The sequence below is a fragment of the Portunus trituberculatus genome, chromosome 45 (genome assembly GCF_017591435.1).
Source record: "Portunus trituberculatus isolate SZX2019 chromosome 45, ASM1759143v1, whole genome shotgun sequence".
Classification (NCBI taxonomy): domain Eukaryota; kingdom Metazoa; phylum Arthropoda; class Malacostraca; order Decapoda; family Portunidae; genus Portunus; species Portunus trituberculatus.
In genome coordinates, this window is record NC_059299.1 from 10,835,460 (window position 1) to 10,859,909 (window position 24,450).

General features: G+C 44.0%; 2 protein-coding genes across 2 annotated transcripts in view; one reads left to right on the plus strand and one right to left on the minus strand.

Moving 5' to 3' along the window:
- LOC123519279 (mitochondrial ribonuclease P protein 1 homolog) overlaps positions 1 to 24,450 on the plus strand; it is a 246,532-nt gene that overhangs the window by 112,107 nt on the left and 109,975 nt on the right. Inside the window, exon 2 of the mRNA XM_045280429.1 lies at positions 9,515 to 9,631. Within this exon, the coding sequence (XP_045136364.1) occupies positions 9,515 to 9,631 (117 nt within the window). The remainder of the gene's footprint in view (positions 1 to 9,514; positions 9,632 to 24,450) is intronic.
- LOC123519397 lies at positions 5,425 to 5,880 on the minus strand. Its single transcript, XM_045280677.1, has one exon. It carries the CDS (start codon positions 5,878 to 5,880, stop codon positions 5,425 to 5,427), a length of 456 nt encoding a protein of 151 aa, XP_045136612.1.

Consider the following 24,450-nt stretch of genomic DNA (forward strand, 5'->3'; position numbering starts at 1 on the left):
ACTGTTCTTCTCCTAAACCTGTTAATAGTGGTGTTCGTCAGGGTTATGTCCTGTCACCCACTCTCTTTTTGTTATTCATTAATGAACTTCTTAACCAAACTTCTTGCCCTATCCACTCCTACGCTGATGACACCACCCTACATCTTTCCACGTTCTTTCAGGGACGTCCAACCCTTCAGGAAGTCAACAGATCACGTGGGGACACCACGGAACGCCTGACTTCCGATCTTTTTAAGATTTCCGATTGGGGCAGAGAAAATCTAGTAGTTTTCAATGCCTCAAAAACTCAATTCCTCCATCTATCAACTCGACACAACCTTCCAGACAACTATCCCCTCTTCTTCAATGACACTCAACTGTCTCCCTCTTCCACAATGAATATCCTCCGTCTGTCCTTTGCTCATAATCTTAACTGGAAACTTCACATCTCATCTCTCGCTAAAACAGCTTCTATGAAGTTAGGTGTTCTGAGGCATCTCTGCCAGTTTCGTTGTAGCTTAGTCTGTATAAGGGCCTTATCTGCCCCTGTATGGAGTACTCTTTGCATGTTTGGAGGGGTTCCAGGCACTCAGTTTTACTAGGTAGGGTGGAATCAAAAGCTCTTCGTCTCATCAACTCTCCTCCTCTGACTAACTGTCTTCAGCCTCTTTCTCACTGCCGGAATGTTGCATCTCTTTCTATCTTTTATTGCTGTTTTCATGATAACTGTTCTACTGACCTTGCTAACTGCATGCCTCCCCTCCTCCTGCGGCCTTGTTGCACAAGGCTTTCTTCTTCCTCTCATCCCTATTCTGTCCAACCCTCTAATGCAAGAGTTAACCAGTACTCTCAATCATTCATCCTTTTCACTGGTAAACTCTGGAACTCCCTTCCTGCATCTGTATTTCCATTTTCCTACGACTTGTCTTCTTTTAAGAGGGAGGTATCGAGCCATTTGCTCCACAACTTTGGCTGACGCTTTTACACTTTTTAGAGAGCCAGCACTCGTTTTTTTTTTTTTTTTTTTTTTCCTCCCTTGGCTGGCCCTCTTCCCTGCATAAAAAAAAAAATGTACAGTGCTTTACACACATAGTAATGTACATTGTAATTGTTATTACACACCAACTCATCAAATTACTGTATGTACAGTATTTGTAAGTGACACCACGGACCCCGTGATATAGCGAAAAATCTGCAGAACTTACACCTTGGTCCTGCTATGAATGTCTAATAGGTCGATGAACGGGGTCGTTCATAGTGAATTCATTCAAAATGAATAATGTATCCTATGGGAAAAAGGCTAAAAGGTCGATCAGCCCTCTCGTAAACGTAACTTTCAGCCCTATTTTACCTGTTTTTCCGGGAAAAAAATGGGGTTAAACATGGAATACATTGCACACATAAAGAAAATGGTAATAAAGGGTAACTTTGCTGTCACTTACCTTAATTCTAGGGGGATTTATGTACAGGGGAGAGTTCCGAGGGCTTGTTGGGAGTCACGCACTGTCCTCACTTGATGAGGGATTAGTGACTCCTAGGGAACAAAGGCGCTGAAAGGGATTAGTGCTGTCGTTCTTCACATCCCTCATAAATCCTTCAAACTCCTCGTTACTAGAAAGTGACATAGGGCGAACACCAGAGGGTCCTGCCACAGGTTCAGGGTTAGGTTCAAGGTTAGGAGGAGGTTCATCAACTTCAACAACCTCAAGTTGGTCTTGCTGGAGTTGACGAATGTAGCGATCTATTAAAGTTTGCTTTCTTTCATTAATTTTTGCCACATGTGACTCTCGGTAACTTCTGATAAGTTTTTCTAAGTCAAAGCAAAACTCGTCCCTTTTTAACTTAGACTGCTCAACCTCGAGGACTGTGTGTTTTAGAATTTCAGCACTAGCAAGAATTGCACTGAGTTGTTGCATTGTTAAAGGTTTCTCAGCCATATCTTCTTCCTGTAGTACAGCAGGCTCCCTCACTTAATTGTCTTCTACAGCGACCCTTGTTGGTATGGAAAGAGTACCAACTATTGGAGCTAAGGCTAATTGAGGAAACTGAATTAAAAGCATTCAGTGGAGGGTTACTTTTATTACAAAAATATTTGGGTACACATATAAATAATATTTACAATAATAATTTTAATAAGTTTGTATGCGATTGTGTATGTATGAATGTATGTATGAATGAGTGAATGTGTGTGAATGTGTAGTGTTTTGTGTTGCATATTATACAAATATAAATAAAATGAATAATATAATAATAAGAGAGTAAGACAAATATATTATAAAAAAAAAGTAAATAATAAATTAGTATGCCATGAAATGGTGAGACAGGAAATGTATGGTGATAACAGAAAATGCAATGATTGTAGGGCAGACTTAAGTAAACGGCCGCTACAATACTCCCCCCCTAGTTTCGAGGGAGGAGAAACGAGATTTTCCTGGTGCGGCTGGATGAGTCAGGACCGTCCAGGGACGTTGTGGCGACCACCTGAGGTTGAGCAGGGTCAAGCAGGTAGGCCGGTTTGACCCGGTCCATGGACACAGCGTCCTGAGTGCCGTTCCGGTCGATGGTCACAGTCTTGCGTGTCCGCCGCAAGACACGATAGGGCCCTTGGTATGGTTGTGAGAGGGGGCGCTGAACAGCATCGACGCGGACGAAGACGTGTGTACAGGTGTCCAGGTCCTGGCTCACAAAAATCTTCTTAGGAGAGGAGCGAGGCTGGACTGGCTGTAGGTTGCGCATGGCACTGTGGAGGCGGGTGGCGAAATCTCGGGCACTGCACAGGTCTGGCTCTTGTGAGGGCACCAGCATCTCGCCGGGAAGCCTGAGGTTGGCGCCATACACCAACTCGGACGAGGAATGCTGGAGGTCTTCCTTGAGAGAGGACCTGATGCCGAGGAGGACAAGAGGAAGAGCCAGGGACCAGTGTTCGCGCTGTGAGGCGGCCATCAGGGAGGACTTGAGCTGGCGATGGAATCTCTCAACCATCCCATTTGACTGGGGATGGTAGCTCGAAGTCCTGTAGCGCCGTATGCCGAGAAATACCATGATCCTATTCCAGACATTAGCCTCGAACTGGCCACCACGGTCTGAGGTGAGGCTCAGAGGAACACCGAACCTTGAGACCCAAGTGGCGATGAAGGCATTGGCGACGGTGTCGGTGGTGATGTCTGGAATAGGTGTAGCCTCAGGCCAGCGTGTAAACCGGTCCACGCACGTAAGGATGTAGCGGTGGCCGGCAGAGGCGGCAGCGGCCCGACCAAGTCAATGTGGATATGGTCGAACCGTCTGGAGACTGGAGGAAAGGTGCCAGGCGGAGAGTGTGTGTGACGAGTCACCTTGGAGGCTTGGCAGGCGGTACAGGTGCGGGTCCACAGTCTGACATCTCTGTTGATGCCCTCCCAGATGAAGCGAGAAGTCAGCAGGCGCTGGGAGGCACGGATACCAGGGTGAGAGAGGTCATGTAGCTGACGGAAGGCCTTGACGCGATGCTGCTGAGGCAAGTAAGGGCGGACGGCCTCTGTGGAGACGTCAGCATACAGAGAGACCTTGGTACCTGGGAGTGTGACTTTCTTCATCTGGAGCGCCGAGTTCTGCAGGAGGTTTTCCAGCTCTGGGTCGCCGGACTGGTCGGCAGCTATGGCAGTGTAGTCGATGGAGGACACAGCAGAGATACCACGGGAGAGAGCGTCAGCTGGGGCGTTGTCGACACCTTTGATGTACCGGATGTCGGTGGTGAACTGAGAAACGAAGTCCATATGGCGAAGTTGCCGAGGAGAGTAGGTTGCCTTGTTTCTCAGGAAAATGGTGGTGAGTGGCTTGTGGTCGGTGTAGATGTGGAAGCGGCGGCCTTCTATGTAGTACCGGAAGCGCTTGACGGCCTTGTAGATTGCGAGGAGCTCACGGTCGTAGGCACTGTAGTTGGCTTCGGCAGTGTTGAGCTTCTGGGAAAAGAAGGCGAGCGGCTTCCAGGCACTGTCCACGAGCTGCTGGAGGACAGCACCAGTCCCATTGCCAGAGGCGTCAGTTGCGATGCTCACCTCTGCGTCGGGGACAGGGAAGGACAGCAAAGTTGCGTCGCTGAGGGCCTTCTTGGCAGCGAGGAAGGCAGCGTCAGTGTCCGGTGTCCAGGTGAGCGTGACCGACTGACCACGCTTGCACGGCTTGATCATGGCGTGTAGAGGCTGCAGCAGGAGAGAGCAGTGTGGAATGAAGCGGTTGTAGTAGTTCACCATGCCCAAGAACTCTTTGAGCTGGCGCTGGGTAGATGGCTTCGGGAACTGCTGGATGGCTTCACATTTAGTGGCAAGTGGAGTGATGCCTGCTGGAGTGACGGTATGACCAAGGAAGGTGAGCGAGGCCACGCCGAACTCTGACTTGTCGGCGTTGATCTGGACACCGTAGTCCTGGAGGCGGCGGAAGACTTGTTCGAGGTGCTGTCTGTGCGAGGCTTCGTCGGGGCTCGCGATGAGAAGATCGTCGATGTAGGCGAAACAGAAGGGAAGACCGCGGAGGACCTCGTCGATGAACCTCTGGAACGTCTGTGCCGCATTCCTGAGGCCAAAGGGCATCCTAACGTATTCGAACAGACCGAAGGGAGTGATGATGGCAGTCTTCGGTATGTCGTCAGGATGAACAGGAATCTGGTGGAAGGCCTTGATGAGGTCGATGCGGGAGAAGATGGTGGAACCAGAGAGTTGCGACGAGAACTCCTGCAAGTTAGGCACAGGATAACGGTCTTCCTTGGTGCAAGAGTTGAGAGCTCTGTAGTCTCCGCAGGGTCGGATGTCGCCGTTTTCTTCGGGACGACGTGAAGAGCTGATGACCAGTTGCTGCTGCTGGGCCGCACAATACCTTGCCGCATCAGAGACTCGAACTCGGCCTTGGCCTGGCGGTAGCGTTCGGGAGCAAGACGGCGGGCCTTGGCGTGTACAGGCGGTCCTGAAGTCTCTATGTGATGCTGCACATGGTGTTTAGCGGGCACGCTGGCTGAGTAGGGTTGAGTCAGCGTGGGGAAGGACTTGAGTAAAACAGCGAACTGGTGGTCCCCTTTGATGACAGAGAGGAGAGTGCTGTCTCCTGGTGCTGGTCGAGCAAAGGAGGAGACAGAGGTCAGAGGGTCGACTAACCTGCGGCCTTTAACGTCGACCAGCAGGTTGAAGTGCTTGAGGAAGTCTGCTCCGAGAATTGCCTGGCTGACATCCCCGACGTAGAAGGTCCATTCGAAGCGACGTCGGAGGTAGAGATTCACTTGCATGGTGCGCCGTGAGTAGACGGGAATCTTGGTCCCATTGGCGGCGTAGAGATGCAAGAGAGGCGGCAAGGTGCGTAGACTGGCGGGCGCGGGGATAATACTGACATCGGCGCCGGTGTCTATGAGAAACCTTGTGTTGGAGCGGCAGTCTCGTAGGTGGAGCAGCGCTGAGAAACACTGGCGGGCAATTGGCTGCATCACTGCTCGCCGTTGGTGTTTGACGTGTTGTAGGTGCATGGGGAAACGCACTTGTTGGCCTTGGCACCAAACTTGTTGTGGTACCAACACATACCTGGGCTCCTAGAACGGTAGCGGCGCTGGAGGCGGCGAGGAGTGGAGGAACGTGAGCGACGGCCATCATGCAGTTGCTTCTTCAAGTAGTTAACCTCGGTGGTAAGCTGAGAGATGAGCTTGGTAAGGTGAGACAACTGGGTGTCATTCTGTGTGGTAGTGACAGAAGACACAGGAGAAGCAGGTGTTGCAGGAAGAATCGCCAGGAAGTCGTCTGCCAACTTAGCGATGGCGTCAGGTTTCAAAGTGTCCTTGACGCTGAAGAGGCTACGCTGGATGGCAGGAGGAAGGCGCTGGTAGAACAGTTGCTTGAAGAGATCAGCGTCGAAGGCTTGGTACTTGTCACCAAGCAGTTGCTTCATGCGACTCAGCAACTGTGACGGCTTCTCATCACCTAATTCCTCACTAGAGAGGAGCTCACGGAGACGGTGGCGACGGAAGATTGTAGACTCGTTAGTAGGGCAGTCTTCAAATCTTCATAGGGAGTGTCAGAGGAGGCAGCAGTGGAGATGACGACAGAGATAAGTGTAAGCACGTCGGATGGCAAGAAGCTAACAGCATGGTTGAATTTGGTGAGGCTGTTAGTGATCTTGGATGCCTTGAAACTGCACTCCAAGAGACAGAACCACAAGGATGGGTCCTGCGAGTAGAAGGGAGGTGCCTTAAAAGACACCGCCGTCGCAGCAAGGTCTTCCTGAGACATGGCTGGTGGTGGTGATGGGCACTAGGCTCTGGCGTGAAGATCCTATGGGTCACAGCAGGTCTTATTGAGCTGCTGTTGTACACAATAGTGTCACTGTCACTGGCGTGTGTCACTGGAGCGTGTCACTGGCGTGTGTTACTGGAGTGTGTCACTAGTGTGTGTCACTGGCGTGTGTCACTGGTGTGTGCTTGCACAGGGGAATGGGGATTCACGCCGTATCCACGTGGCGGGTCGAGAAAAGGGTAACACTCAAGCCGTAATCCAGGTGGCGGGTAAGCACAGTAACACGCCGTAATCCAGGTGGCGGGTAAGCACAATATCACGCCGTAATCCAGGTGGCGGGTAAGCACAATATCACGCCGTAATCCAGGTGGCGGGTGCAAAGGTGAAAATTGGAAGGTGGGCGGGACAGAGGGACGCAGAAGGTGTCGCTGTGGCACAGAAGGTGCTGTAGGAGGCACAAAAGGTGCTGTAGGAGGCACAGAAGGTGCTGTAGGAGGCGCAGAAGGCGCTGAAGGGTGGGCGCAGAAGGCGCTGAAAGGTGGGCGCAGAAGGCGCAGCAGGGAAGGGGGAGGGAGCACAAAGGTGCTAGGAGGGGGGGTATAGTTAACCCTTACTATGCCTAAGGCATAATATTTCTCCCGGCCTAACCGTCAACTCCACGAACACCACATATGGAGGTGGAGCTTTTTCGGGTAGGAGCCCTCCAACGGATACCCCAGGCGGAGCTGGCGCAGGTCTTTGGGCTAGGAGACAGTGGCTCTTATACAGCCACGGTTCCTTCCTCTTAGCTAGCTCATGGGGTCACCATTTGTTGGCATGGAAAGAGTACCAACTATTGGAGCTAAGGCTAATTGAGGAAACTGAATTAAAAGCATTCAGTGGAGGGTTACTTTTATTACAAAAATATTTGGGTACACATATAAATAATATTTACAATAATAATTTTAATAAGTTTGTATGCGATTGTGTATGTATGAATGAGTGAATGTGTGTGAATGTGTAGTGTTTTGTGTTGCATATTATACAAATATAAATAAAATGAATAATATAATAATAAGAGAGTAAGACAAATATATTATAAAAAAAAAGTAAATAATAAATTAGTATGCCATGAAATGGTGAGACAGGAAATGTATGGTGATAACAGAAAATGCAATGATTGTAGGGCAGACTTAAGTAAACGGCCGCTACACCCTCTCCCTCCCCACCAAGCGGCGCAGACAGTCATGACGTCACATTGAGCATCGACGTCACGCGCGCGCTGTTCAAAGCGACGCGAACGCCGTTCATAGCGACGCAAATGCTGTTCATAGCGAGAACTCCTCGGATTTCCTTCACTTTCGGAACCGATTCGTTCATAGTGAACGTGCTCAATTATAACGAAAATTTTTGACTGAATATTTTTGGTCACTCGTTCATTGTGAGAATCGTTCATTGCGAACACTTTTATAGCGGGACCAAGGTGTATCTACGAGTATGTGTAAAACCCGCAAAACAGTGAGGCCGTGAAAGTCGAACCGCGAAGTAGCGGGGGAACTCTGTATAGCCATCCACAGAAGACTGGCTGCCCTAACAATCACAGAAGACCTCATTGACGATCCTGTAAATATTGTTCATATGAAGATTTAAGTAGGAGAGAGAGAGAGAGATAGAGAGGCTGCAGCGCTGTAGCCAGCATAGAGGTTTGTTTACATTTGCCCCCTCTCATCTTTGGTAAGTGTCGATGGGGGAGATAGATGGAGATAGGAGAATTTTTTTTGCCTTTTCAGTTACATACACATGCATACTTTATCAATACATGAAAATATATGAAATAACAGCAGAAGTTTATTTAGTGTTCTTATCTTGGAAACACGCTTTTGGCTAGTGGTGGTAAATGATGGAAGAGGAGGGGAGGGAGGTAGGAAAGGATGCAGGCACCATTCACACGTAAGCATTAGACTTGAATTAAAACTGCACTTTCTTTAGACAAAAAACAAGGTCAGTAAATAGTGTGAAATGATGAAAGAACAAGGACAGTGTATGAGATCCACAGGAAACACATAGATGCCAGCTCAGCTAAGGCTGGAGCGATGTGCCAAGCTGCCGACTATAGGAGTAACATCCCCAAGCATGACTCGTATCTCAAAATTTTGCTTGTATCTCTAAATAAAAAAAAAAGACTAAATCATGCTCATATCTCAAAAAGTTCGTACATCAGGCAGCTCATATCTCAAGATACCACTGTAATTATAGTCTGACCTAACTTCATAAAACTAATCTGACAATGTAACCAAACCTTAACCTATGATCAAATGCTATGATCAGAATTTGCCCTCCATGTTTAGATTTAGTGGAACCACGTGTGCTTTGGGATCCGAGGGGTCTCCAAGCGCACTGGTTCGAATCCTGTCCACGGTCCAAGTGTAGGTTGGGCTTTCTCACTCGGGGTAATGGTTTCCTAGCGGGTGGGCTTTGAGATAGGGGGTACCCAAAAAGTATCCCCTTTAGCCCATAAATTCCTGTGAAAAGCCCACATGGTATAAAAAAAAAAAACTACTACTCTTAAATTCCAATCCTTTTACAAAAGATTTTCCCACATTCCCCAAACAAGTTTGGGGGTGTAAATGTAACATTATTTTAACTCTATTAACTTGTAGATGGTGATTACCACAACTCCCATTGTTAGAAATAAATTATCCAACATACTTAATCCAACCTAACCTAAACTTGGTAAAGCCTTTCTTGTTTTACCCAGGTGTCAAAATGTTGAAGTTTGGTAATATTAAAGTAAAAAAAAAAAATCCATGTATGAATTTGACCACAACCTTATAGACTGGTTTCCATTGTACTGTTATCAGTATCAGCAGTAATAGTATCTGTATCGGTAGTAATATTGCTTTCAGCCAAATTTTATGGTATCGGTATCTGTCAAAATTTTGGTATCAACACAACTTTAGTTTCTGTATTCATTCATTGAACTGTGAAATGGTTTAGATGAAGAGTGGTTTCAGTTGTTAATGTGAGTAAATTTAAAGAGAAATTGTATAACTATAAATATAGACACAGGACAAAAGAGCTTCAGTTCAGACCTTGTACAATACAACTAAGTAAATTCCCCTGCACTTGCCTTTCCCCAAGACATCACAGCATGCTTGGTGGGCTTTCAGACTCATTGAATAAATTAAATATGTGGTTGGTTTGCCAAGGGAAGTTCACTTGCTATAAAGGTGTTGATTTACCTAAAATTTGATCAAAGTTTATTGTAGTGATTTTTCATTAATTGTTTTTATTTGTGTTGTTTTCTGCAGATGATGATGAGTGCAAATCGCAAGCATGAGGATCCTTATAGCCTGGAAATTCATAATGCACCACCAACTCTAGATACAATGGCTCGTCTTGAACGCTACGTCCCACCCCTATACAAGGTAATGTTTGCTTCAAGAGAAAATGTTAGGTTTGAATGAGAGAATTTTAGAAATCTGTTCTCAAATTGAGTGGTAGATGAATCAAGTTGTTAGTGTCAAGTCATGGGGGAGCTTTGAAAGAAGACATATTTATGAATGACATAGGCAGATATATGATATATTCTATGCAAAGTGAGATTCATATTAACAATTAAGAAAACTGTAATTACATTTCTAATGCATAATATTGTAATAAAAGATACAGCACTGTAAAATGAAAGAGAGCTAAAGTGATAGATACAGTAAATGTTCAGTAACAATAAACAACTATTAACTGAATTTTCAGGTTATCTGCCTCCTACCTCCTTTCTCTCTCTCTCTCTCTCTCTCTCTCTCTCTCTCTCTCTCTCTCTCTCTCTCTCTCTCTCTCTCTCTCTCTCTCTCTCTCTCTCTCTCTCTCTCTCTCTCTCTCTCTCATAAGTTCACACACACACACAGTGAGAAATTAATATGTTAAGGTGAAGAAGGAAAAGGAAAAGAACTTTGAAAAGGACATTGTCGAAAAATGTAAGGAGCAACCAAAATTGTTCTATAGATTCATAAATGGAAAAATTAGACAAAGAGAAACAATAGAAAGGTTAAAAGGAGAGAACGGGATGGTGGAAGACCCAAAAAGTATGGCAGAACTATTAAATAATAAATTCCAGGAGGTCTTTACTAAGGAATCTAAATTTGAAAGGCCACAAGGTAATAGAGAGACAGTCTATATGAAAGAGATTAAAGTAACCAAGCTTGAAATAAAAGAATTAATGAAGGAACTGGATGAAGACAAGGCAATGGGACCAAATGAAGTCTCAGGCAGAATACTGAAAGAATGTAGGGAAGAACTAGCAAGTCCTATATACAACATCAAAAAATGCTCAATAGAAAATGGAACAGTACCAGTAGAATGGAAAAGAGCTGAGGTGGTTCCCATATATAAGAGTGGAAGGAAGGAAGAACCTTTAAATTACAGACCGGTATCACAAACTAGTGTAATATACAAGATGTGTGAAAGAATAATAAAGAAACAATGGATCGAGTTCCTTGAAGACAACAAATTGATATCAAATAGCCAATTTGGTTTTAGGAAAAGACGGTCTTGTGTAACTAATGTACTGAGTTTCTATTCTAGAATAGTTGATAGAGTACAAGAGAGAGAGGGATGGGTTGACTGTATTTATTTGGATTTAGAAAAGGCGTTTGATAAAGTGCCACATGCAAGATTACTTTGGAAGTTAGAGGAGAAGGGTGGCTTAAAAGGAAGCACATTGAGATGGATAGAAAATTATTTGATGGGGAGAGAAATAAGGACGGTAGTTAAAGATATGAAGTCCATGTGGAGAGCAGTAGAAAGTGGAGTGCCACAAGGGTCAGTATTGGCACCAATACTTTTCCTCATTTATATTAACGACATGCCAGAAGGAGTGAACAGCTACATAAATCTGTTTGCAGATGATACGAAACTGTGCAGAGTTATAAATTGAAAAGAGGATTGTGAAATACTGCAAGAAGACCTAAATAAGATATGGGAATGGAGCAAAAAGTGGGAAATGGAATTCAATGTGAACAAAAGCCATGTCATGGAAATGGGAAAGAGTGAAAGACGACACGTGGGAATCTATAAGATGGGAGATGGAGTAGAACTGGAGAAAGTAAAAAAAGGAAAAGGACTTAGGAGTGATGATGGAAGAAAACAATCAACCAGTAAGCCATATTGATAGAATTTTTAGAGAAACATATAATTTGCTGAGGAATATTGGAGTAGCATTTCACTACAAAGACAAAGAAATAATGAAGAAATTGATAAATACTATAATAAGACCTAGATTGGAATATGAAGGAGTAGTGTGGACCCCTCATAAAAACAAAACACATAAGAAAATTGGAGAGGCTACAAAAAATGGCTACAAGAATGGTCCCAGAACTTGAAGGGATGACATATGAGGAGAGACTAAAGGCTATGGATCTACCAACCTTGGAACAAAGAAGGGAGAGAGGAGACCTGATACAAGTCTATAAATTGATCAACGGAATGGACCAAGTGGATAATAAGAAACTGATCTTGAGAGAAAAATATGACATCCGAAGCACAAGATCGCATAGTAAAAAGCTGAGAAAGGGAAGATGTCTGAGAGATATTAAAAAATATAGTTTCCCGCAGAGATGTATTGAGACGTGGAACAGTTTAGATCAAGAAGTAGTGTCTGCAACGAGTGTGCACACTTTTAAAGTAAGATTGGATAAGTGTAGACATGGAGACGGGGCCACACGAGCATAAAGCCCAGGCCCTGTAAAACTACAACTAGGTAAATACAACTAGGTAAATACACACACACACATACACACACACACACACCCGTTAGCTTAGTGGTTAGAGCACTGGCTTTACAAGCCAGAGGACCGGGGTTCGATTCCCTGGCCGGGTGGAGATATTTTGGTGTGTCTCCTTTCACGTGTAGCCCCTGTTCATCTAGCAGTGAGTAGGTACGGGATGTAAATCAAGGAGTTGTGACCTTGTTGTCCCAGTGTGTGGTGTTTGCCTGGTCTCAGGCCTATCCGAAGATCGGAAATAATGAGCTCTAAGCTCGTTCCGTAGGGTAACGTCTGGCTGTCTCGTCAGAGACTGCAGCAGATCAAACAATGAAACAGTGAAACACACACACACACACACACACACACACACACACACACACACACACACACACACACACACACACACGCCGTCGCCGTCGCTGAGAGAGGACGGCTCGTCTCCGGCTGCGGACGGGAAGAAGGAAAATACCTATGGTGTTACAGGGCTCGGGTAACTCTAAGTTAGTGTCCTGTTAATGTCCTACTGTCGCTTAGTGTTGAAAGTGAGGGATATGGAGAGTGGTCCCTGAGAGGATAGTGTGGGCGGTGATTGTTTTGGCCGTAATCAGGTGACGATAACAAACATGGCGTCTAGACAAGCCAGAGACTTTGAAGGTTTTATAACTATGCCAAAAGGACTGGAGAAATTAGATATGGATGCAAGAATCCAGGCAATGGAAAGTAAGTTCCTAAACATTTTGTCCATAGAAGTAAAGCTGGATAGAGTTCTAGCCAAGAATGATTCGTTCAAAAAAGAGATCTATTTGTTAACGTTAGCGAGTAAAGAACTATTGAAGGAAAAAGTAGAGATGGAGAAAGAAAACCAACAACTAAGGAAACAGTGTGAAGAGATGAAGGCTAAACTCATGGAAATGGAGATGAAAATATCCGAAGGGGACTTGAGGAAGGAGGAATGCCTTAATCTAATTGATACCAGGATGAAAGAAGTGAACCATGAACATCAGGAGGTACAAAGGCTGTTTAGGGAGATAGTAAAAAAGCAGGAAGAGGAAAATAAAGGGATTACGCAGAGGGAAATGGTAAAGGCACTAAAGGAAAATGAGTATGTGGTGAGAGATATTGCTGAAAAGAAAAGATGTGTGATCATAATAGGATTGAGGGAAGAAACTAACAGGAACTGGCAGGGACAGGAGAGATAAGGAAAATGACAGGATTAAGTCTTTACTGAACAAGATCTCTGTGGAAGAAAAGGACTTATATGCTGAGGTAGAAGAAAGTGTGAGATTGGGAGCTTTTGAGGAAGGCAAGAATAGACCATTAAAATTGAAATTAAAGTTTCAGGTGGCAGCGGAGGCCATGTTGAGGAGGGCCTGGAAACTTAAGGACTCTGAGGAAACCAAAACAATTTACATAAGAAGAAATATGTCACAGGATGAGTGAATGAAAATGAAGGAGCTTGTAAATGAAGTGAAGGAGAGGAATGACGAAAGAACAGAGGAGGAAAAGACCAAATTTTTTTGGAGGATGAGAAATGGGAGGCTAAAGAAGTGGTGGATAAAACAGACGGAATAGGCATTACATGGAAGAATGAGACTAGGAATGGAATAAAAGTGACTTCCACGAACATAGATGGATTTCTGTCTAAGAGGCTAGAATGTATGGATTACCTAAGAAATAACGAACTGGACATAATGTGTGTAGTGGAAACAAAGCTAAGGCCCAAAAAAAAGCTAGACTGGTTTGTTGTAAAACACTACATAGTATGGAGAAATGATAGAAAAAATAAAGGAGGTGGTGGTATAATGGTTCTTACTAAGGAAGATCTGATAGTGATGGAGGTGAACTATAGTAAGAGAAATGAGGAAGTGATAAGTATGCTTATAACAGATGGCAAGAAGGACATTAATATTATAACAGTATACATACCACCCAGAACCAATGCTTGGGAATATGAACAGTACCAAATGGTGATGAGAAATACTCTAGACAGAATGAAGCAAGAACTCATCAGAAAGGATAGAGTGATGATAGTTGGAGACTTTAATTGCAAAGAAATAGTGTGGGAAAACTACGAAGTGCTGAACGGTGGTGAGTGGGCAGAAGAATTGTTAAAGGTAGCAACAAATAACTTGATGACACAGTGGGTGAGATCACCAACAAGGTGCAGGGGAGAAGATGTTGCAGCAAGGTTGGATTTGGCATTTACCAGGGGCATCTCTCTAAAAGAGGAAATTGAACATGAATGTCCCTTGGGGAAAAGCGATCATGATGTCCTAAGCTTTGAGCTGGATACGGAATTAAGCACGAATAAGATTGCGAAACGTAGGAGGAAAAATTAAATTATATTAGGGCAAATTATAACCATATAAGGGAGTTCTTTAATGGAATTGACTGGTCCGTGGTATACCAGGAAAGGGATATGCAATTGAAATACGATAAATTTATGGATTTGTATAACTCTGCTGTGAAAAAGTTTGTGCCATATCACAGAAAGAGGACTTTAAATAATAAACAGTGGTTTAATAGAAATTGTGAAGAAGCAAAAAAGAACAAAGAAAAGTGTAAGGGGTTTGCCCAGTAAAGGTTGAATTAGGACAATACTCTGTAGCTAGACGACCACGACCCCTTTTGATTCTTTTATATAGACCCGGGTAATAAACTCACCACGGAAAATAACAATCAATATATTTCACAAACAACACCTAAGCAAAACACTCACACCCCAACTTTCACACAACCCTCATTTACACAAGTCATTCACACACAAACAATGGATGAGATGAAGTGCGGGAGTAAGCCTCGACAGCGCGACACTCCTGTGAACAGGTGGTGGCAGAAGACGTAGATAGGGTCCTTATAGCCTCGGCGAGAGGTAGCTGGCGTTCACACAGGACAGGCCACACGTCCATTGTGGGCACAACCGGGATGACTCAGCTCCATGGGGCGTAGATAAGGTGACCACTTGCGGCAGCAGGCAGAAACCACGGTACCAGAAAGAGGAATCCATATGTGCAAGAGGGTTCTAGTAGGTACCGGGTTCGGTCACAGGTATCCGAACCAAGGCACGGCGTAGGCCAGGTATGCCAGACGCTGCAGGTCGAATATGCGCTGGTAAGAGCCGGCAGGCCCTTATGGAAGCTGTCAAAGGCACAGCCGTCACTTCACGCCCATGCACACAACATAACACACAACACATATTATACAACCATTATATACCCAAAAATGCTGTACAAAAAAAAATACCGAAGGGCAGGAGTGTGTGTGGGTCAGAAGGAAGAGGCCTGAGTGACAAGTGTATAGTCCCGGCGAAGGACCAGGACGGCTCCGGTCGAAGCTATGAGATGGTGATGCAAAGCTTCGAACACACGCACACACGCATGCACTCACTCACTAACAACAACACTTGTTCACACACACGATAGTTTGTTGGCAAGGGTTGTCCGGCAAAACACTGAACCCCTGACAAAGTCCCCCAATACGACTGAAAACCACGGGTTTTTATGCAGAAAGGTTTGTCTGGACAACACTGCGGCTAAGAAAATCTGCCCCCACATTATCAGAGCCATTATTTAATGTAATCTAAGCTGAAAGAGTATGACTGTAAGGATAAGGACCAGCACATGAGTTTGTTGTTACCGTTCCTCATGTTGCGGAGATATGTGAGTGGCTGCTGGTCAGTCTGTAATATAAATTTTTTACCATACAAATAGGTCTTAAACTTTTCTACCGCCCAAACTATACTAAGACATTCTTTCTCGATAACGGCATACCTTCTCTCCCGATCAAGCAGACTCCTGCTGGCATAGGCAATAGGCTTAAGTATACCGTCATGGGACTGCAACAACACCGCTCCTAAACCAGTGTCCGATGAATCAGTCCTAAGATAGAACACTTTGGAGTAATCTGGGAGTGCAAGGATAGGAGGATGAGACAATTTGGCTTTAAGTATATCCATCTTTTCCTTTTGCAAATCAGTCCAGGTGAGAGTATTACTACTATATTTCTTAAGCAGTTCCTGAATAGGAGCAACAATATCCGAAAGGTTTGGAAGGAATCTGCGGTAGAAGGAAACTGAGCTGAGGAAAGACCTGAGTTGTTTCTTGGTGTTAGGGAGAGGCATATTTATGACTGCACTAATTTTATCATTAAGTGGGCTCAAGCTATTGTTGCCCAGAGCAAATCCAAGGTATTTGATTTCATTGTAAGCCATGAAACACTTACTGGGGCCAGCTGTAAGACCGTGATCGCGTAAACGCTCAAGTAGTGCTTTTACGTCGGCTAGGTGATCACTCCAGTTGGAACTATGGACCACAATATAATCAAAGTTACATTCAGTGTTCTTAAGTCCTACTAATACTTTTCTCATTAACCTAATGAATGAGGCACATGCCGTCTTAAGTCCAAATGGCATACGAGTGAACTGCATTAAGCCTTGTTTTGTAGCAAAAGCAGTGAGGGGCTTGCTTTCTTCACAAAGAGGTATTTGCCAATATCCTTTGCAAAGATCTATTTCAGTAAAGTACTTATCCCCTACAAAGTTACCTAATGCATCATCCATGCGAGGCATTGGCTCAGCGTCGAACAGACTGACGTCATTAAGAGCTCTATAATCTAAGCAGAATCGCCAGGTGTTGTGGGGTTTCTTTATTAGCACCGAAGGGGAACAATAAGGTGAAGTGCTGGGCTTGATTACCCCTAACTTAAGCATTTTCGCTATTTCATCATCAAAACTAACCTGAAGGTGGTGTGGAACAGGATACAGCTTCCTATGTACCGGGATATTAGAGGTCAAATGAATCTTATGACTGATGGTGGAGGTGCTACCCGGAAGATCAGAAAACACTTCAGGAAAGTTGCTTATTATCTCGTTAACCTGGGACCATTGTCCGCTGGATAGCTTGGGGTTGATATTCACCTTACTCTGAGCCGGATAGTTTATCACCTCTACGTCACACACATCACTAGGGACCTCAGTGTCGTCAATTATGCAAGCCTGACAGGTAGTAGGTTTAGTGGCTAGCGCACTATCGCGTCTTATATATTTCTTCAACATATTGGTGTGATATAACTTCACTTTGCCACTAACTTTCACAAGGTAATCTACTCCATTTATATGATGCTTTACAACAGGGTAAGGGCCTTTCCATTGCATCGTAAGTTTATTAGTTGATGAAGGCAGCAGAACCAGTACCTCATCATCTTGAACAAGCACACGTGACTTAGTATTTCTGTCAAAGTAGGTTTTATAAAGCTTGTTGTTCACGGCCGCATTAGCAGATGCTATTGAAGCAGAATCTTCCAGCCTAGACCTCAAGTCTAGAACATATTGGTAGGTTGTTTTGACATTGTCATCTAGTTCAGGCTTAGTCCACAAGTCATGAAGGATACTTAAAGGGCCACGAACTCTGCGTCCGTACAGTAACTCGAAAGGTGAAAATTTGAGTGTGTCATTTGGGATTTCTCGATAGGCAAACAAAACAGATGGTAAATATCGATGCCAATCCCGGGGTTTGTCAAGACAGAGTTTCTTCAGCATGGCCTTGAGCACAGCATGAAATCGTTCTACCATACCATTACAACAGGCATGATAGGGACTTGTAAACAAAGCCTTAATGGATAACAACCTATTTACCTCGGCCATGAGATCAGACTTAAATTGAGTACCTCGGTCACTCAGTATCTCTGCTGGGATTCCTACTCGGGCAAATATATCAACAAGACTTTCAGCAATTGTCACAGTGTCAATGTTCTTTAATGGTACAGCTTCTGGGAAGTGAGTAGCACAGTCAATAAGTGAAAGTATGTATCTATGTCCTTGACTAGATGGAGTAAGAGGACCAACAAGATCAATTGCTACTCTGCTGAAAGGTTCATTTATTACAGGCATTGAGACAAGAGGTGCTTTACGAATAGTACCTTTCGGAGATGACTTTTGGCACTCATGACAGGATCGACAAAAGCGTTTAATATCAGCACCAGCTCCTGGCCAGAAAAATTTGAGGAAAATTTTGTCAGATGTTTTCCTGTGAGAGAAATGACCGGCAAGAGATGAATCATGAGCTACAGACATAATCGTTCGCCACATAGCACTGGGAACTACCAACTGCTTCGAGCCTATCTCATGATCATTCTTACTCTGAATGCACACACGGTAAATTAGCCCATTGTCTAGCTCATATCTGACGGAGCGGTTCTTCACTGTAACTACCTTTTGACTGGTAACCAGTTGTCTGATGGATTCAAGTGTGGGGCAGTTAGTTTGGGCTGTTATCAGCTCTGACCTAGTGACGTCACTAGCAGCTAACTCTGGAACACTCAGTTTTTTAGGTGGTTGAGTATTACGCCTTTTCTGAGCTCGGGTCTCGAAACCCATTACAACGCCTTTAATTCCAGTCTCTGAGTCAGGTTTTACGGGACTAGACTGATCAGGGTATAGTTTGACACCAGGAACTGTCCCTATCAAGACATCCGCAAACTTAAGAGGAGCAGCCACTGCGTTTACCCATCCTTTGAGGAATTTATAAGAAATATAACACCTAATTTTGGGGAAGCTCTGGTCACCACCGAGATAGTCATATAACTTAACAAGCTTACCCCGTTTCACATGTGGTGGAACTAGGGAATTCTTAACAAGGATAGTTGAGCACCCTGTATCAATAAATATATTGGCAGGCTTACCGAACAAAGTTCCTACGTCAGTCACAGCCGCTGTTTTGTACACTATTAATTCTATTTGATGCTCTGGTTTTGAAAACTTTTTTAAATTCGGGGCAGTTAGGTTTTATGTGCCCAGGTTGGTGGCAGTTATGACATCTGACAATAGGTTTAGCAGAGGTACCCTCTTCTGGTTTGGTACGAGGCCTGACACTCCTATGAGCTGCTCTGAATCTATCTGTCGCCTGTTTCATAGCGAGTGTCGAGTCAAAGCTCCTTTCTTTCAGGAATATTTTAAGGTCGGGAGGGCAGTTACTTAGTAGCTGATTCTGAATCATGAATTCACATAACTCTTCATAATCTTCATCAATGTTACAAATGCGAAGCCAGTTATCAAAGTCTTGTCGCATTCTAGTAGGAAGCTGAACATAGGTTTCATTGTCTCTCACTTTGCTTTCCCGAAATTTATTTCTATAGAATTCTCCATCAATAGCGTAAGCTTTAAGCAAATTTTCTTTAAGCTGATCATAAGATTTTAACGAATCATCTGGTAGACTGACATAAACCTTCAAAGCTTTGCCTGTTAATAAAGACCCAAGATATATATGGTAAGACTCCTTTTCCCACTGGTGAACTTCAGCTAACTTCTCAAAACGTCTTATAAATCATCGATCTCATCTGTTCCTTCTATGAACTTTGGGAGCTTTAGCATTGGAAAGGTGTCACGAGTACGAGGCTCTGAGTTCCCTGCTTTTAACTGAGCGAGCTGGAGCTCATGTTGTCTTTGTTTTTCCGCCTCTTCTCTCTGTTTTTCCACCTCTTCTCTCTGTTTTTATGCCTCTTCTCTCTGTTTTTCTGCTTCGGAATAATGAAGCTCTAATTTCTTAAGTTCACGCGCTTCTATTCTTTCCTCTCTGGATCTTTCCTTCTCTACCAATACGTTAATATTGCTGAAATCAAGTCCAGCCTCTCGCCTGTTTAATTAATTCAAGAATATGGGTAGACATGGTGTTAAGAAAACTCGATCAACCAAATTCTTTCGGAGTCCACGAAAGAAAAAAATACGAGGGAGAACGCTCGTAGTAAAATTAGACGAAGCAGAGAACTACTCTACCCGCCTTATACAACCGGCACAACCGCACTGGTAGGCACATGAAAGGCAAAACAACCTTTATATATAAACTAGCGGCACTCGCGCACATCACAAAAGGGGGTATTAGGAGTTAACACTAATACATACAGACGCAAGTAGAATCACTACCGGTCGTCATACTTCCTGTAACAAGGATAATGATCATGAGGGATCGACAGCGCACGATAAACTATCGCGTAAGACAAAACACGTCACGCTATCACAACACTAATTCCCTGGAGCCCATGCTCGCAGCGGAATGACTCAGACAAACTAGGGCACAAATGACCGCCAGTAACTGTAGTAGGCACGATACACTATCACTAGTACATATCATGTTAGACGGTGTTCAGAAGTTATCTCAATTCTGGTCCGTCACACTACACACATATATACACACACAAAACACTGACCTTCGCTTCCTGGTCCAACCACAGACGCCACGCACCCTCTGCAGCCTCGACCTTCTGCACACGCAACTGTTAATGGCAACGAAAAATAGTACCACGAACAAATAAGTGAATGGGATTATTATCATTGGGTCTATCCTACTCACTGCACCACTTGTAAGGGGTTTGCCCAGTAAAGGTTGAATTAGGACAATACTCTGTAGCTAGACGGCCACGACCCCTTTTGATTCTTTTATATAGACCCGGGTAATAAACTCACCACGGAAAATAACAATCAATATATTTCACAAACAACACCTAAGCAAAACACTCACACCTCAACTTTCACACAACCCTCATTCACACAAGTCATTCACACACAAACAATGGATGAGATGAAGTGCGGGTGTAAGCCTCGACAGCGCGACACTCCTGTGAGCAGGTGGTGGCAGAAGACGTAGATAGGGTCCTTATAGCCTCGCCGAGAGGTAGCTGGCGTTCACACAGGACAGGCCACACGTCCATCGTGGGCACAACCGGGACGACTCAGCTCCATGGGGCGTAGATAAGGTGACCACTAGCGGCAGCAGGCAGAAACCACGGTACTAGAAAGAGGAATCCATACATGCAAGAGGGTTCTAGCAGGTACCGGGTTCAGTCACAGGTATCCAAACCAAGGCACAGCGTAGACCAGGTACGCCAGACGCTGCAGGTCGAATATGCGTTGGTAAGAGCCGGCAGGCCCTCATGGAAGCTGTCAAAGGCACAGCTGTCACTTCATGCCCATGCACACAACATAACACACAACACATATTATACAACCATAACATACCCAAAAATGCTGTACAAAAAAAATAATAGTATAAACGTCTTACCGAAGGGCAGGAGTGTGTGTGGGTCAGAAGGAAGAGGCCTGAGAGACAAGCTTAGCGTCGGCGGAGGACCAGGACAGCTCCGATCGAAGCTATGAGATGGCGATGCAAAGCTTCGAACACACGCACGCACGCACGCACTCACTCACTAAGAACAACACTTGTTCACACACACAATAGTTTGTTGGCAAGGATTGTCCGGGAAAACACTGAACCCCTGACAAAAAGGCATGGAAGAAACTTAAGAAAAACAGTGATATATTATCAAGAGAAGTCTACAAAACAACAAGGAATAGATATGTTGAAGTAAGGAGAACAGCACAGAAGGAATATGAACAGAGGGTGGTGGAAAACTGTGATAGTGACCCAAAACTGTTTTACAAATTCATAAATGGAAAACTAAATAAAAGGGAGGCAATAGAAAAGGTAAAAAATGGGGAAGAAGTATATGAAGATGCTGGAGATATAGCTGAAATATGGAACGACAACTTTTGCAGTGTTTACAAAGGAGGAGCATTTTATGGGAGGAAGGTCTACGGAAATAAAGCAAATGCAGGACATCATGGTTGCTAAGGAAGATGTAAGGAAAATTATAAGCAATCTGGATATTAATAAATCAATGGGGCCTGATGGCATATCTGGGAGGTTGCTATAAGAATGTAAGGATCAATTGTTGAACCCCGTATTTGATATTGTGGAAACCTCCATACGAACAGGATTAGTCCCGAAAGAGTGGAAAAGAGTTGACATTGTGCCTATATATAAGAATGGTAGTAGAATGGAACTGCTAAATTATAGACCAGTATCGTTGACTAGTATATTGTGCAAGGTATGTGAAGAAGTAATTAAAGCTAAGTGGAGTGAGCATCTAGAAAGTGAAAACATTCTGAGTGAAAGGCAGTTTGTTTTCAGAAAAGGAAGATCGTGCGTATCCAATTTATTATGTTTTTATTCAAGAGTGACTGACATACTACAACATAGAGAGGGATGGGTGGATGCTTTCTACCTGGACTTGAGAAAGGCCTTTGATAAAGTACCACACAATAGACTGATGTGGAAACTAAAGATGATTGGAGGAGTAAATGATAAACTAGCAAAATGGATGGAAAATTACTTAATGGGAAGAGAAATGAGAACAGTGGTGAGAGGAAGGAAGTCCGAGTGGAAGAAGGTAACCAGTGGAGTTCCACAAGGGTCAGTGCTGGGTCCCATCATGTTTTTTATTTATGTTAATGATATGCCAGTAGGAATTGACAGTTACATGAACATGTTTTGCGGACGATGCTAAAATTATGAGGAGAGTAAAGAATGTGGAAGATTGTAACAAGTTACAGGAAGATCTTGATAAAATATATGAGTGGAGTAAGGAGTGGCAGATGGAATTTAATATAGACAAGACCCATGTTATGAAAATGGGAAGAAGTAGATACAGACCAAACAGGGATTACAGGCTGGGTGATGAGAAAATTAAAGAGACCAATGAGGAGAAAGACTTAGGAGTAACCGTGCAAAACACTTTGTCACCAGAGAAACACATTAACAAGATTTTTTGGAAAACATACAACATGCTTCAAAATATTGGCCTTGCATTCCACTACCTAGATGAAAGAATGAAGAAGAAGATATTATGTACCTTAACCCCTTCAATACAGTGACGCCTATGTCGGCGTCATGAAGCCCCAGTAGCATATACGGTGACACCTACGTAGACGTCATATTTCTTTTCTGAGCTTTCTTCAGTTCAGTTGTCCCGTATAGTGTGTTGGATACCAACTACACACGCCGTATGCTGTCCTTGAAATCCTAGTGGTCCTCCCACCATCCTTGTCTCCACCAATCACTAAAGATAAGCTACATGCGTCCCGCCTTGTGTCTAAAATTACCCAATGGCATAGACTGTTCCCATCTCTCTCTCTCTCTCTCTCTCTCTCTCTCTCTCTCTCTCTCTCTCTCTCTCTCTCTCTCTCTCTCTCTCTCTCTCTCTCTCTCTCTCTCTCTCTCTCTCTCTCTCTCTCTCTCTCTCTCTCTCTCTCCTCTCTCCATCTCCCATTTCCTCCTCCCCATCTCCTCTTGAAAGATAAGTTACATTCGTGAAAAACACACACACACACACACACACACACACAAAACAACAAATTTTATAATCTCTCTCTCTCTCTCTCTCTCTCTCTCTCTCTCTCTCTCTCTCTCTCTCTCTCTCTCTCTCTCTCTCTCTCTCTCTCTCTCTCTCTCTCTCTCTTCCTCTGAAAGATAAGCTGCATGCGTCCGCTTGTGTCTAAAATATTAGCAAATGTCACACTCTCTCTCTCTCTCTCTCTCTCTCTCTCTCTCTCTCTCTCTCTCTCTCTCTCTCTCTCTCTCTCTCTCTCTCTCTCTCCGAAGAGGGAAGGTCCACTTTCCTCTTGAGGCGATATAGTGACTAAAAATAGCAGCATAATACACAAAGACGACAAGTATGGCAAGCTTGCACGAGTTTCCAGCAGGAGGCGGGCACTACCAGTATATCATACAGGCGGGCTTTTTTAACATCCGGCGCGAAGGGGTTAATAAGACCCCAGTTAGAATATGCAGCATGTGTCTGGTCACCGCATATGAAGAAAAATGTGAAGAAGAGAGAAGAACAAGGGGAGACATGATAACTATGTATAAATTGGTGAACAAGATTGACATACTAGACAGAGAGTTGATAAAGGTGACCACAAGTAATCATCTCCGAGGACATGGAAAAAAGCTAATAAAGGACATCTGTCTAAATGACGTGAGAAAATACAGTTTCCCGCATCGTAGCATTGATAAGTGGAATAAACTGAGCAGTGATGTCATTGACGCGGTATGTGTCAATGAGATGAAAGAGAGATATGACAGGAATGGACAAGGAGACAGGTCACAGAGAGAGCTTAGCTCGGGCCCTGTAATACACAAATAGGTAAATACAAATAGGTAAATACACACACACACACACACACACACACAGCGGAGTGCCACAGGGGTCAGTATTGGCACCAATACTTTTTCTCGTATATATAAATGACATGCCAGAGGGAGTGAACAGCTACATAAATCTGTTTGCAGACGATGCGAAACTGTGCAGAGTCATTAAACAAAAAGAGGATTGTGAAATACTACAGGAAGACTTAAACAAGATCTGGAAATGGAGCAAAAAATGGGAGATGGAATTCAATGTGGACAAAAGCCATGTCATGGAAATGGGAAAAAGTGAAAGACGACCAGTGGGAATCTATAAGATGGGAGATGGAGTAGAACTAGAAAAAGTAAAAAAGGAAAAGGACTTGGGAGTGACAATGGAAGAAAATAATCAACCGGTTAGCCATATTGATAGAATTTTCAGAGAGACGTATAATTTGCTAAGGAATATTGGAGTAGCATTTCACTATATGGACAAGGAAATGATGAAGAAATTGATAAGTACTAAAATAA